General features: G+C 29.2%; 1 protein-coding gene across 2 annotated transcripts; it reads right to left on the bottom strand.

Annotated features, from left to right (window-relative positions):
- Positions 1-3,972: 3,972 nt before the first annotated feature.
- Positions 3,973-13,245, bottom strand: LOC109806275 (protein argonaute 4A). Of its 2 annotated transcripts, none has more exons than XM_083065902.1 (23): positions 13,150-13,245; positions 11,531-11,672; positions 11,215-11,417; positions 10,903-11,121; positions 10,642-10,778; positions 10,459-10,556; positions 10,277-10,368; positions 9,997-10,159; positions 9,694-9,810; positions 8,898-9,005; positions 8,702-8,764; positions 8,498-8,611; positions 7,694-7,862; positions 7,466-7,581; positions 7,174-7,311; positions 6,948-7,078; positions 6,718-6,786; positions 5,736-5,799; positions 5,494-5,641; positions 5,110-5,183; positions 4,722-4,816; positions 4,611-4,642; positions 3,973-4,489 (listed from the first exon to the last, which is right to left on the bottom strand). In XM_083065902.1, exons 2-23 carry the CDS (start codon positions 11,657-11,659, stop codon positions 4,311-4,313), a joined length of 2,658 nt encoding a protein of 885 aa, XP_082922028.1. In that variant the 5' UTR covers positions 11,660-11,672; positions 13,150-13,245; the 3' UTR covers positions 3,973-4,310. The 2 variants fall into 2 exon arrangements, with proteins under 2 accessions (XP_082922028.1, XP_020224237.1); XM_020368648.3 differs by having other exon boundaries at positions 11,531-11,669; positions 13,150-13,213.
- Positions 13,246-15,193: the final 1,948 nt, after the last annotated feature.

Genomic DNA, 15,193 nt, shown 5'->3' with positions numbered 1-15,193 from the left:
CAATCTCAAGTTATATAAACACGTATCTTGCAAGATTAAAATCAACAACCTATGAGGGTTAAGGATCGCCTCATTACATATACCCCTAATATGTTCCCCTAAATTTGACATCCTTACTTTTCCATACCTCAAGTAAAAATTCCGCAACATAGATACCCTTTGTGTAGCCTCAGCTACTACTTCGTGCTCCTTCTAGTGGCCTCTTTTAGGTTTTTCTTTACATGTTCTTTAAGGGTTCAAAATGGCTTAAGAAAAGACCCAACTTTTTTTTTGTTTTTAAAAAGCCTTCAAGTTGGGCTCAAAGTCCAACCCAATACTATTCTTTACACCTACAGCCCTTTTTTTATTTAATAAAAATAATTTAATAATATTACTAACCCAATTAATTTAATTAATTAAGTTAGTAAACAATTATTTTATTAAGCACTATTTTATCTTATTTTATGAAAAAAGGGATGTTACACCATTCTAGTATTGGGATGACACCCTACGAAGCCTTATATTGAATGAGGTTTAAGACACCTTTCTATTGGTGTGAACCTAATGAGAACTTTGTGTTAGGATTTGACGTAGTGTAACGAACTATGAAAAAGGTTGAGATAATCCATGATAAGATGAAAGTAGACAAGAATAGGGAGAAATGTTATGTAGACAAGAGGAGGAAGAACTTACAATTTCAGGAAGGCGATCATGTATTCTTAAGAGTTACTTCATGGATTAGGGTTGGTAGGACCTTGAAGTCTAGGAAGTTTACACCTTGTTTCATTGGTCTGTACCAAATCCTTAAGAGAGTCGGTGAAGTAGCTCATCTAGTTGTTTTACCTCCACAATGTTTTCCATGTGTCAAATTTGAAAACATGTTTATGATCTGTTGTATGTGATTGAGTCACACTGTCTTGAGGTCAAATGTAACATGTCTGTTAAGACCTTACTAATGAGGGTTGAGAATCGAATGGTTAAATAGCTCCGAGACAAGGATATTCCTTTGGCTAATGTTTTCTAGTGAGGATCTACTTCTAAGAGGGCTACTTGGGAGCTAAAAAGCAAGATCAAGGAAGCATACCTGGAGTTGTTTCCAACAGGTAAATTCAAGGAAGAATTTTCTTTTTAGAGGGGGAAGGTGGTAACATCCCATATTTCATAAATTAAATAAAATAACTATTTAAATAAAATAATTATGTTACAAACTTAATTAATTTAATTAATTAGGTTGGTAATATAATTAAAATATTTTTATTAAATAAATAAATGAAAAAAAAATTGTGAGTTAAGAGAAAAGTCTTTGGTTGGACTTTTAAACCCAACCTGAAGGCTTAAAAAAAGGGGATAGGTTATTCTTACGCATCTATTTTGATCCCTATGAGTGCCTACAGAAGAGAACATAGAGGGAGACACCAAAAAAGTGTGAAGTAATGACAAAAGCAACAAAAGGGCATACTTATGATATGATGATCATCATTCGATGTAAGAAGAAGTGAGGATGTCTCATTCAAGGGCACATATGAGGGGTATGTGTAGTGAGGCAATCCCTAAGCCTCATAGGTTGTTGATTTTATTGTTGCAAGATGCATGTTTGTATAATCTGAGATTGATTTATTGCCATGTCTTGGTAATTTCTTAAATGTGATGATTGATTCAGATTGTTATGTGATTTAGAGGTTAGGGTTGTATGTATAATTTGGGAGTTTTGTGTTGTTTGATTGATTTTGAAAAAATTTGTATGAGCATGCCTCAATATTTGGGTGATTTCCCTATGTGTGATTAATCGAATAAAGTTTGATTTGTTGGGTTAAAAATTATATATTTAGGACTACGATTTAGACTAAAGAATTATATAAAAATGTTAAGAAGTGATTGAGTTATGTGAGTCATAAGATGAGCCTCATGTTCTATGCACAAAAGTAATACTTATAACTTGTGCAACTTTTGAAGACAAGACCTTTAAATGACGAAACTAAGTTTTTTAGTATTCATACAAGTTGTAGCCTTGGATGGTAGCTTTCCAATGGAGCTAGAATTACCCAAGCCAAGATGTATCTTGCCATTGTGTTAAGCTATAAGATGTTGTTGTCTTCTTACGTGTACTCGTTCTCTAGCTTGGTTACTAGAACATCTCCATTATGTATTTTCAATATGAGTAGTCTTCTCCATTAAAGGTTGTAGGCCTTATAAGAAAAGCTCATTTTGGCAAGTACTAACCTTCAATGTTTCCGATCTTAGGATATTTTCCTTTAACACAATTAGTTAAAGGATAAGCTTTGATACCAAACTATGGAGAAAAGGAATACACTAGAAGGGGGTTGAATAGTGTCAATCAAAAACTCAACATTCTTTTGAAATAGTGAAGTAGTAACTTCAACCTTAAGAAATGTAGACAAAGAGATAAGCACGAAACAAATCACAAAAGGTGTTTTTATACTAGTTAGTCTCAACCACCGAGACTACATCCAATTCTTGATCAACTCAATCAAATTTCATTATCTTTTTCAAGATACAAGTATTCTTTCACAAGCCACTACTAACTCAACCTAAGTATTTTTTAATTTACCTCTTCAAGTAACTATCCAAGTATTCTTTAAATAACATAACATTTCCAGGATTCAACAGCCAAGTATTCTTTGTTGTCTTCTTCAAGCTTCAAGCTAAAACACTAACTTAAAGCTTGGTAAGGATACAACAATTAAGTACATAGCTTTACAAAATAGAAAGAAAAGAATAATTGTTCTTGTTCTAGTTCTTTTTTCTTTTTAAATCTTCAAGCTTCTTTATATACGTGTTTTGATGAAGATGATTATTGTAAATCATTAAGCTTCACTTGTAGGCTTGCTTCATTTTTTTTCGTCTTCCTTCCTTGTGAAATAAGATGTTTGTTGGTACATTTTATATGTTTCACCAAATTGTCATTTCTTATCTGATCAATGAAACTAATTATCGCTTTTAAGGTACAAAATTAGAGGACATGTTGCATATGTCAATTATTTATTTGTGACTTCGTGCACTTTGAGATATCCGCTTGTCTTTTTTTTTTTTTACAAAAAGCATATCTTCATTCCTTTTTTGAAGTTTAAGTACAAAATAATCTTTTATTCATTTGATCTGTTAAGAAATAACATAGAAATAGAATATATGGTTATCATACATAATAAATAATATATTTAATGTCTTTGTTTTATGCAGACAAAGTGTTCCGTCTGAAGGACTTGTCAAAGAGACACGTCATCATCACCAATTATCTTATACTATCGTCTTATATGATCTTAAAAATATTTCTTTGTCAAAAATGTTTAAATTTGTTAACATTAAAACATGTATTCCTAAGGGATCTAAGATTGTTCATTAATCTATATCTATTATGTTGAGAACTCTAAGATAAAAGATATGGCATGTTGCTTTGTTGATAAAATTGGTTAGCTTACCTATGATTTTGATCTATGAATAAACTAAGTTGTAAGTTGAAAAAAATTTGTGAATATTTACCAAGTTATATGTTATGTAGATTGAAAGTTGATAAGTTGTATAGTTGTAAGTTATATGTTGTATGTTAGAAACTTGTTAATTATGTTGAAGTTGCCATGTTGTAGAGCATTCATTTTAAAATACTTTTTCTATTCTAATGTTGAAAGTTGAAAAAAAAAAATAAAGGATAATAAAGTTGTTTTCATGCTGTAAGGATCTCATTGTGCATATCTAAAATTGTGATACTCTATGAAGCCCATCGATAAAAGTTCTTGAGTGAGATATGTTGTCTCTTCTAAGTTCTAAGTTCTATGTTCAAAATGATACATAAGTCAAACTGGATGTCATACTTGACATAAGTGACCAACGAATAAGGCAAAATTGGAGATTGAAATTCTTCAATGTTGAAAGTGAAAGTTAAAGGAAAAATAATATGGAAGTTAATTCGTTATATATAGATAATGTTTAATTCCCTTCTCTCCATTCTTACCACCCAGTTTGTATATTGTACGTGACATTCTCATTTATTTTAACATGTTACATAATGAAACTTTCAAAAGTTAAGTTTAAAGCCAATACATCACTTTAATTTTCTTAGTGAAAACCATATCATTAGAAGAAGAAAAATAAATTTAGAGACAAATTTTTGTATATCCTAGGTAGACACATCCAACAACATATACACGTGTTAATTAAGGTTGCTCACGCGTAAAATAAGATACTAAAATCCAAGAAACCAAAAATGTATTAAAATTTGTGACAAAAAGGAGCCTAACAAAGTCTAAACACTTGATCAGAGTATGGTAATTCAACTGCTTAAAAGTTTTTATAGAACGAAAGATAAAGAAAAATATTTAACAAAAGAACATGGAGTTTCTGACTGAATGGTGAAGGCGTGGTAATTGAGGAACTGGAGGTGCAGCAGCAGAGGTGACTCCACCATGGCTGGAAGAAGACGTCTCAGTATGTTCGTCAAACTTAACAAATTGTGCCATCTGAGCAGCTGCCAAGTGGGCATAGCAAACGGGAGCAACTGCAGTAAGAAATCAGAAAGTATCTGGTTAATAAAAATAGTATAGTGTCTACAAGTCAACAGTTTAGAGAAAACTTGGATGCTAAGACACAAATACATTATAAAGGCAATGAAAATTTACCTAATGATACAGCACTTGTGCTCCTCTGATACCTGCAAAAGTTTAAAATAATCCATTAGTATAAAAATCAAAAGGGTTGTAGGGGATATTTTTATTATTTTTTGAACTTACGTATAAGATAGAGAATGCACTAATTCCTGTATTTCATCAGCTGTGAACCCGATTTCATCATGCAAAACATGGTAGTGAGTAGGTCGAGTTGTCCCCTGTTGGAAAAAAAACAGGTTTGTCACAGTAAAAAATTGCAGGAATTAGTTATTGAGGTCAATGTCATCTTAGGAATGCATTTGTTACGATAAAACAGTTTCAATTTTACATTCGTTGTATCGACTTATTAGAAATTATTGTATGAGAGCAATGCGTATTAGCGAGTTAAGTACAACGATTGTTAGTTGAAGACTAACACTACTTTTTTCAATTTTTAATTTACCTCTTACTTGATCAAATATAATAACATAAAAAAATGGCAGACAAATTCAATTTTGAAAATGTTACTTACAATCATTCCAGCTTGAGCACACAAGTAGAAGTCATTGTTTCTGGGATGACAAACATTTTTGTCAATAATGGTACCTGCAGACAACAAAAAAAAGTGGATTAAATTTTAAATATTTAGAAATAGAGAAACAAAAATAGATGAAAAAATGAGCAGCCAAGAAAATCAAATATACAAGTGAAAATAAAAGATTACTTTAAAATTGCTGAGACAAATTTTTGCCTTAATGCCTCAGAAAATAATGTGAAATACACTTCAAAAAGCAAGAAAAAATATTTAAAATATCAAGTTAAGAACGTGGGGAGAGTGAGGAAACTGTATTCTAATTCTAACTCTAATTTATAATAAAAGAGTAAATTATGTTGTTCAACAGTTCAAGTGACAAACCAGGTTGAACATTCAGTTGTGCAGGTGAAGGTCGACCACGATGAGGTGTTTGTGGAGGATCCGCCAAGAAGAACCTAGTATGATGATTCTTCTGGGCAACAATCAGAGCGAACTTCGGCTCCCACTTTTCATCAAAATGTTTGCATGCCTGGAAAAACAATTTCGATCAAACTCGGTCACTTCAATGTCATTCATGAAATAGTATAGTCAGATATGAAATATAAATTAGTTGGAATGAATACCTCGATGATTTGACTTAATTCAAAGTTGAGCACCTGGTTGAACTGTGATTCACTCACTCCATCCCTAAAATAAACACGGGTACCGATAATTAATAACAAATTATTGTGTATAATTGTGCATAGTTCATATTCATAATAGACAAGTAGATATTGAAGTAAAGCAAATTGAGCTTTGAAATAGATTGTCATCTTATCAGATTTGAAGTATTGAAAAGTAATATAAAATTATCTTATGTTTCTACTCACACATAACTAATAGATATTTTTGTGAAAGTATTCGATAAAACTTAATTTAATTATTTTTTTTTATAAGTTGAACATTTAAAACTTTCATACCTCAAGAGAGATAATAGCAAGTTGTTGTGCATAAGTATACATAATGATATATACCTCATATTCATAAGGATATATATATATATATATATATATATATATATATATATATCTTAAAGTAGAGTAAATTGGATTTTGGACCGCCTATTACAAAAGTGTAGGACTATGTATTTATTGTTTATATATATTTGACGTAACTTTATTTCTAATGATGAATAATAAAAATATAACAACATATCTATATTTTTATAATATTTGAAACCAAAAACTCACACATTGTATAACATCACAGTGGAATTCAAGGGGCATGTTTTTCAAAATTCATTTGACAATAAAAAGAATAAGTCAGAAAATTGGTTCTCATCCTTTCAGCTAGGACAAAGCACTGGCTGTCCACCGGTATTTTACACTATTTTAGCAAGTAAATTGTATTGAATAAACATTTAGTTTATATAATATATATATAAACTAAATGAATTGTATTGGATATATATAATATTATAATAAATATTTTAAACTCATAAATTACATTTAAAAAAAATTATATCATAAATATTTATTTTATAATATATGTAGATTTACAAATAATGTCTGTCAAAAGATGCATTTATCCTAAAATAGAAATTACTGGAACTCAATTTAAATATACCTGAAAATTATGATGTGTTCAGGCTTACGACGACCATTTGCAGTAGCGGTGAATTCCTCAAGCACTTCCCTGAAAAAAAATTGAAACAAAATAAATCGGTAATTGATAAAATAAAATAAAAAGGATAAAAACACATACTATTACAAATAATGCAAAGTTTCAAACAGTCAAAAAAAAAATTCAACAAACAAATAGCTTCCCATTTGCGATAATAAAATACATGCTCGCACCTGATGATACCCTTGTCCTGGGTATTATCCACAGGCTTGAATAAAGATTGGATCATCTCAACTTTTGATGATTGAGTACGAACTGTAGCTCTATAACGTGTAATTTGTGGCCAACACCTTGAACTCGCAACCTGAATATGTACAACAAATTCCTTTGATGAAACTAAACAAACTCGTAATAACATGACGCGAGCTGCAACTGCATTTAGAAGCATAAATATCATACCGCAGCTATAGAGGGCACATCTGCTCGACCAGGAGATCCATGTGAAACATCCATACCAAGAATTAAGGTAGGCACAGTCGAAACATGAGGAATGGATTCATAACGCTCGGTTGACAGAAAAGAATTCACCCCGCCAAACTGCATGAAAGCAAGTAATTAAATACTTAAGAAACACAATTATAAGCATAAAAATCGTATCTAAAATGATTTCTAAGTTATTGACTTTTGTACAAATCTTGATAATGACAATGTATCAAAATTAAACTCATTATATTATTGTTGCGTAATATACCTTTGCATTAATCTTCAAGAGTACGTTAGTAATGTACTGATCGTTCAGGGGTTTTGTTGGTGCAATACATTGTGTTATAACCCCTCCATCAACAAGACATCGCCTTTTCCAAGGACCTACATGTTATTACAGATAATAGGATTTTATATTGGGTAAAGAAATGTTAAACTGAACAGTGTAAGAAAGTAACATACAAGAATAGAATCGTTAGAAGCTTATTGGTCCTACCATAAAGATCAGAATTCTTTCTCTCTGGAAGAATACACAACAGAAACTGAGGACGTTCTGGCATAGAGCCCATAACATTAGCATACATTTTCTCTACCCTGACTTCTGCTGGTATATGCCTGAAGTCACTCTTCTCTTCAAATATTATTTTGTATGGAGCTTTAATATCCTGCAAGAAAAATACATTTAGAACAGCAATGAATTTGACTATTCGTATTTTCAAAATGAATTGGATAGACTTTAAAGATAAAAGACAAGTCTAAATAATAATGCAATATAATATAATTTAGGGTAAATTGAGTTGGATTCATATCTATTTTTTTTAACAAAATTGTGTCATCTACAATCTGTAACTAATAATAACAGTGATGGAAACTATTTTCCAATTTTGGTAAAATTTTCTCTCAACTACAATTTTTTTCATCTGACAACCATATAAAAAAAAATCAAACTTATTCTAGTTATACCAACTCAATGTTACTCTCATTTTAAAAAGTTACTTTCATATTCCTATATCTTATTTGATTTCTTCCCCTTTTCTCCCTCTTTTATGTTACGTTTTATTTGAAGAAATGTACGTGTCATCTTTCAAGAATTAATTTAAAATATGAAATATCTCATTTCAAAAACTTAGATGGCCTTTTTTAAACTCAACTTATTAAAAGAAAATTTACTTATTAATTTCTTATAAAAGGTATATTTTTTCAACAAAAAACAAAATTGGTATTTGGGTTCAGTTTGTATAAATTTAATAAGATTAATAATAGTCTCCAAAATTGACAAACAATACTTGGGGAAACTCACCATCCCTTTTTCTCTAGCATTCTTCTTAATGAATTCCTTCAGATGATATGTGTCATACCCACTTGAGAAGTTCACAATGGCCCAACTCTTAATCGACACAGGGTGATATAGTCTCTGAAAGATGACACTCACTGTTAGACAAGCAACTCTAAACTTTGTTCAAACTGCGCAACATTAATTTTACAACAATAGAAAAAAGTCGACCTTCTTGTTGAAATTCCAGCGTCCATTCTGTGGAATGATTTCCTCGTCCTTTCCAACTAGAAGCTGCAAAAATATATATTATAATAAAAAAAACCAAGTCAAAAATTGATAACAAAAGCAGAATAAGGATAAGAAGCTGGGCTATATTTTTGTTAAAACTTATTAAAAAGAACTACACGGGATCGATGACACATACATTTGGGGGTCGCAATACACGACCCTCGACCACAGAAAGGTTAGGTTGAATGGTAATTCCACAAGAGCGAAGCATAGGTTCATCATTATATCCGCTGCTTCTTAAGGACTGCAAAAATGTTCCCAAGAACCATTTCGTACAACATGCAGCATGTTCAAAAAAGTTAGGAAGTTATTATAATATCCTTTTAAATTAATATGTTTTGGAACAATCAATTTTTAAAATTAATAAAAATAACTTAAAGTGTTAGTTTTTTCTTTTTTTCACTTTTTTTTTTATACTAAATGATGTGTTATTAACAAATAGATAATTTAAGTAATTAACTTACTCTTTCTTCTAATCAAATACTAGTATAAGTATTTCAAATTATTTTGTAGAAATCAAAATAACTTTTAAAAAAGCACAATAAAATTTTATTTGTTGAAATAAAGAGAGATTTTATAAATTTTTTATTTAATTTATTTCTCAAAATTTACATACAAATATGAAAAATCATAAACTATCATGACTGATAATGTAAAAAATATATATATCCTTAATAAATTCAAGCATTTTATAATATATATATATATATATATATATATATTTATATATTAAGAATTTTAAGAAAATATATATTTAAATGAAAATAAATAAATGTAATCAAACTATTCTAAAACACTAAATATTAATGTATTTAAAGAAAAAAAACAGTTTCAAAATCCTTTAAATATTTAATGGTACCATAGAATTTCTCAAAAAGTTATTCGAAAAGATTGTTGCTAAGGTTCCTTCAATTTCAAAATTTTCCACATACATTTTGAACAGCTTTTATCTTTTCCTCGGGTAATTGCCTTGTCGCAGTCACTAGCTGAGTTCTTTGCAAATTTGTTAGTGCCTTAGTGTACCGCTGCAACGAGACCAATTCACATAGCTGCAAAACAAAAGTAACGTCATATCATAAAGTTTCCCAAAATAGTAAATTGTGCAAGAACAGATGATATATTAGACTATCATTAAATCACAAAATCATTCAAAATCTGATTACTTATTTATTTGTTTTCATTGAATATGTCGATCAAACTCATATGATTAAACATCTGAATATTTATTTTAGCACCTCTATTGGAAAATAACACGGGCGTTTTGGTTTGCCAACATTGATACATGGCATATCAGCAGATTGCTTCGGGATAATCATTTTATGGCGAGCAAAGTAGTCATAAACCGTGATTTCACTTTCTTGCACTTCACCATTCCCATTCTTTTGCCTTAATAGAAATCTGGAAGAAATAAATAAGTCCATTTATTTGTGCAGAGTACAATTTTTTGTACCAAGAATGTATCACAATTAAACTAATTTTAATAGAGTAAAAGGAGAAAGCACAAGAAAAACCTACCTCTGGTTCCTGCAAGTGTTATCACTAAGTCCAGTGATTTTGAACTCAATACCATTAGCCTGGATTCTTAGATTCTTCAACATTCTTTTCGCCTTTATGTAAATAATCGTAAATTAAACAACCACAGTTCATACACATGAAGTCTCTACTACTAGATAAAATAGAAATATTATATAAATCACCTTGTTCCAATCAATTCTGTATGCATTATTAACATTCTGATTCTTGATAAGGAACTCCAACACAGGGCCAGTCTCTAATATTATTGTATTTGACACATCTTTAAAAAAAAGAACAAAAAAATTAAAAAACCAACCATGACAAAAAGTAACATAAACTTCCAAACAACCTACTTAAAATCTTACCAATGTTGAGAGTTAAACCTCCTTGTGTAGCTCGAAAGCTTGAATGAAAACCACGGCAAGCTTGCACACCACCTCCTATATCAATACGATTCCTTGGATAGTTATGAAAGAAAGATTGACGGACAAGAAGGCAGTCCCTGGAGAAGCAGCCAAAATAAAGTTAAAATTTATTGAAAACTATGAAATTATAAATTGAACTCGTTAAGTAAGGGCTGAGACTCAAGCAACCAAAACAAATGAACTGAATTTTTGTTGACATACCTGTTTGAAGCATGTTGTCTCAGTATGATGTCCAGAACTCTAAGTGCTTCCTGAAAGTTCTCAGATTCCAGACCACGCAATGCATCTGCAATTGCTTTCATTGGAATTTTGGTTACATAATTGAGTTCCACTTTGATAGTTTTGGACCGAGATTGACGCCTCTTTCTTTTTGCATCTCCTTCAAGAAGAATCAGGTCAGGGTTTCTATTCCTTCCAACCCTGAAAATCAATTAATGCTCATGTGACAAATACAATACAACAAAGTATAGACATAACCACGGTGCTAGTGTGATGACAGCATTGCATGTTTACCTCGATGAAACTTCCTCCAACACAACAGTGAAGTCAAGCCTATTTTTTGATAAAGAACCAACAGTGAATAAATTTTTTTCCCCATCATATGCAAAATTTAAGTTTTTCAGTTCACCATATATCTTGCAAACTTCGTCTAAGACCTTTCTCCCTATACCCTTGACTTGAACAGAGTCCCTATCTCCATCATAACTCATAGCGACCTAACAAACAATATGTAATTATTTATAACGTTAAATCAGCAATCATCAATAGGAATGTGCTTCACATTCACACATGCACACACACAGAAGAAGAGATATTATGAGAAAAATACATTATAATGGCAGAAGTAGCCATCATTCTTGGATACAGTAACACTACAATGGTTAGATAATAGCGGTGTGCTCTGTCCTTTGGATCCAGTTCCAATCCTAGCCATAGGCAAACGTTTTGGGGCCTCCATTTCCTAAATTCTGCTAAAAAATATGATTAAAAATAATAAGATTGAAATTTAGTTATGCTTGTGAATCACAACAGAGCAGTTAAATGCTAGTTGAGTACAGTTACATATGCAGATTAGTACAACTGCTTTAAAAAACATTATCTGCATAATACCACTACTCTATGTAATTCAGCAACTCTTCTTCAAACAGAAGCAACAAAAATCAGTTCATAAAACACCTTTGAGAAAGGAATGCCAAAATAGCTCAAATAAAAAAGAATTAAACTTCCATAAAAAAAATTATAAAAAAAAAACGCTGTACTCTCTAAGCAGTGAGAAATGACAAGATGATTTTTCTTTCTTCAGCAAAAACACGACGGATATAGAGAAAATCTGAAAGATCAGTAATTTAAAAAATGTAATTATTAAATAATATGTTATGCATCCATTTGGGAAAAGAAAGAATCACCGGGTGAAATATGCAAAAAAAAAAAAAAAAAAAAAAAAAAAAAACAACAACAACAACAACAATTTAATTAAAGTTGCATGAATTTAAAAATATAATTAGTTAAAAAAAATACTAAAAGACAGCACTCAAGATCCTACAAAAAGAATGCATATTAATTTTAAAAATAAAAATAATGCATAAATAAACGTAAGAAAATACTACTAACTAAAAGAGCATTAATTAGATATTCTAATGTAAGAAACAAAATTTAATTAAGTCAATAAATAAAAATAACATTTTTAATTAGAATTCACAATAAATATGCATTTACAACAACCGTAATGGTGCATCAATGGAAGTATATTCATAATACTTTCTCATAAAACCTTTTCATTATTGATTCTTCACCGTTATCATTCCCAAAAAAAAAAAATCTTTTGTACTTTTTTATCCTTTAAAATTACATTGCACAAGAGTTTGAATTTAATGTCCTATCCATTCTATTTTAACCTCCCACAACACAAATGCATAAAAAAAAATAATAATAATAATAATAACCATGACCTCAAGAAAATTTAGACTTATCTTTTAAAAGAAGATTTATACATAAATTTGAAACAACTCAAGAAAATAATTTACGATATATCTATATACAGCATTTCATTTTAACAGGCTCTTCACTAAAGAAAATAATAGGAAAAAAAAATAGTAAAAATAAGGCGAAAGAAAATATAAGTTTCTTTCTTTATGCTAAAAAAGAAAAGATAAGTTGATGTTGATCATTTCGTCTCTTTGAAAATAATGATATAGTAGCTTCTCGCTAAACACAATAAAATCAACGATAATTTTTTTTAGATCTATTTTACTTGAAATTTCAAGCCAAAACACGCAAGAAGACTGAAGTTTGAGACGAGTGAAAATCATAGAAAGCGAACACAACAATAACCTCGTGACCAAAAATCTCTTCCGTACAACAGAATGCAAGAAGATGAAGAAAACGAAAACGAAGAATAAAATGTAGGAATGCGTAGGGAACAAGGCGACGAAGAAGCGGGACGGTTACCTGTTGCAGCCTTACACAATGAATGAAACAGAGAATGAGACTCTGCAACTCTTGCCCTCTATATATACTCATACGGTAACGCTTTATTTACGTACCATATATTTTCCTTCCCACAAATCATCACACGCCACGTGCCACAGAGTAAACCAAAATTGTTAATTGCCATAATAATAATGATTAACACGAAGGAAATCACAAATATACCGTATTCATCATATAAAAGAGAATTTTCAATATATATTTGTTTTTATAATACCATACTTTATCCTTATTTATATATATATATATATATACATATATATTCTAAAGATATGATAAATTTTTTATGGGATGTGATTTTGAAAATATTATATTGAAAATATTTTAAATATTATATTAAAAAATATTATATAATTAGTTAATAATATAAATATATAAAAAAAAAAGATTAGAAGAGTATTGTTCTAAATTCAACGTCTATCATTATTATTAAGTAGTGGAATAGGGAAGATATACAACTAAATGGGTTCAATCCCGTGGACATAGAATTGTGATAGAGAGGCATTACTTTATTTCTATACAGTGATGGTTAATATTATAGTGAAGGTGGAAAGATACATTTTTTTTCACTTTAATTAAATTATTAATATATGTTTGAAAATATTATATTTTGTATTCTCTAATTTTGTATATTAACTTTATTGATGATTTTTTTAATATTTATATTTTAATTTTTGTATATATAATGATGACGATTATTAATTTTTATTTTAAAAAAAATTATCCTTATTAACCTAAGATCTTAGATCAGTAATTGCTTCTACAGAAGTTGATCACGTGAGAAGAAGTTATACCTTCTTATCAAAGCCAAACAAAATAGGCAATATATACTAGAATTATAAAGAAATATTATATTGAACATTTGTATTTTTTTTTTTTTTTTTGTGATCACACTATCATTAAACAATTTATATTTTCTAATGTCACTATTTCATACCAGTGGGTCGACCACGCCTCTACGTATTTATTGAAATAAAAAAAATAGAATATAAAAAATTAGAGAAAGAGGAAATTTAAAATAAGAGAGGTGGTGAATTGTAAATGTATTGTAACAGTTACAATTGAGAAAGAGTGTACTCAATGTAATTTTTGTATTTAATTGTTAATGATGATTTTATTAAATGAGTAAATGTATAGATAATAAATAAGGGTAAAATTAAAAACATTTAAAATAAATATAAGTTAATTTATTAAAGGATAAATGTAAAGTGGAAATGGTATTCTCTTTATCTATTCTTATATATAATATAGAAGAGATAAAAAAAGACACTATATGTCTTTACATATTTATTTAATTTATTAAAAAATAAAAATAACAAAAGTTACTACAAAAATAATGGTTATGCTTTTATTAGTAGGAGAAGGCAATTATTCAACTATGGTTATTATTAGATAAGATAACATACAATTATTAAAAAAAATCTTTTGTTAGAATGACAAATACGGATATAAATAAAAGTATTTTAAACGAATATAAGTAAATAAATTAAAGGTTAAATGAGTCTTGAGAAACTTAGTATTTCTTATATGAGACACTTATTTTTAAATAAAGAACATTTATAAAATGTTAAATGGTCAAATTAGTTTTTTTAAAGGTTATGTATTTGATATTTATCTTATGAAAATCAAGTATGTATCGTTTACCTTAATTTTTTTTTGTTATATAATAACAACAATAAAATTCGAATTTAAAATTGCATACAAATTATCTAATCTCTACTACAAGATCAATTTTAAATGGTTTGAGTCAATCATTCAACGATGCATGAGTTTTTTTTTTTTAAAATAAAAAAGATTACAAAAATAGTTATAATAGATATCAAACCTAAACCTTTATATTGTTACTACCCCAATCACTTTCTCAATCTCAATTACTAGACTAATCCTAGTGATCTTCTTCATGGGTAATATTAATGCATATAAAATTGAAAAATATGTAGATAATAAAAATGTATAAATTAAAATATAAAATACAAATAGTTAAACCTTTTAATTTTTAGCAACC

Source organism: Cajanus cajan, chromosome 10 (assembly GCF_000230855.2).
Source record: "Cajanus cajan strain Asha chromosome 10, NIPB_CcT2T_4, whole genome shotgun sequence".
NCBI lineage: Eukaryota > Viridiplantae > Streptophyta > Magnoliopsida > Fabales > Fabaceae > Cajanus > Cajanus cajan.
Note: the sequence above shows the minus strand (reverse complement) of the source record. Positions and strands in the feature narration are given on the sequence as shown.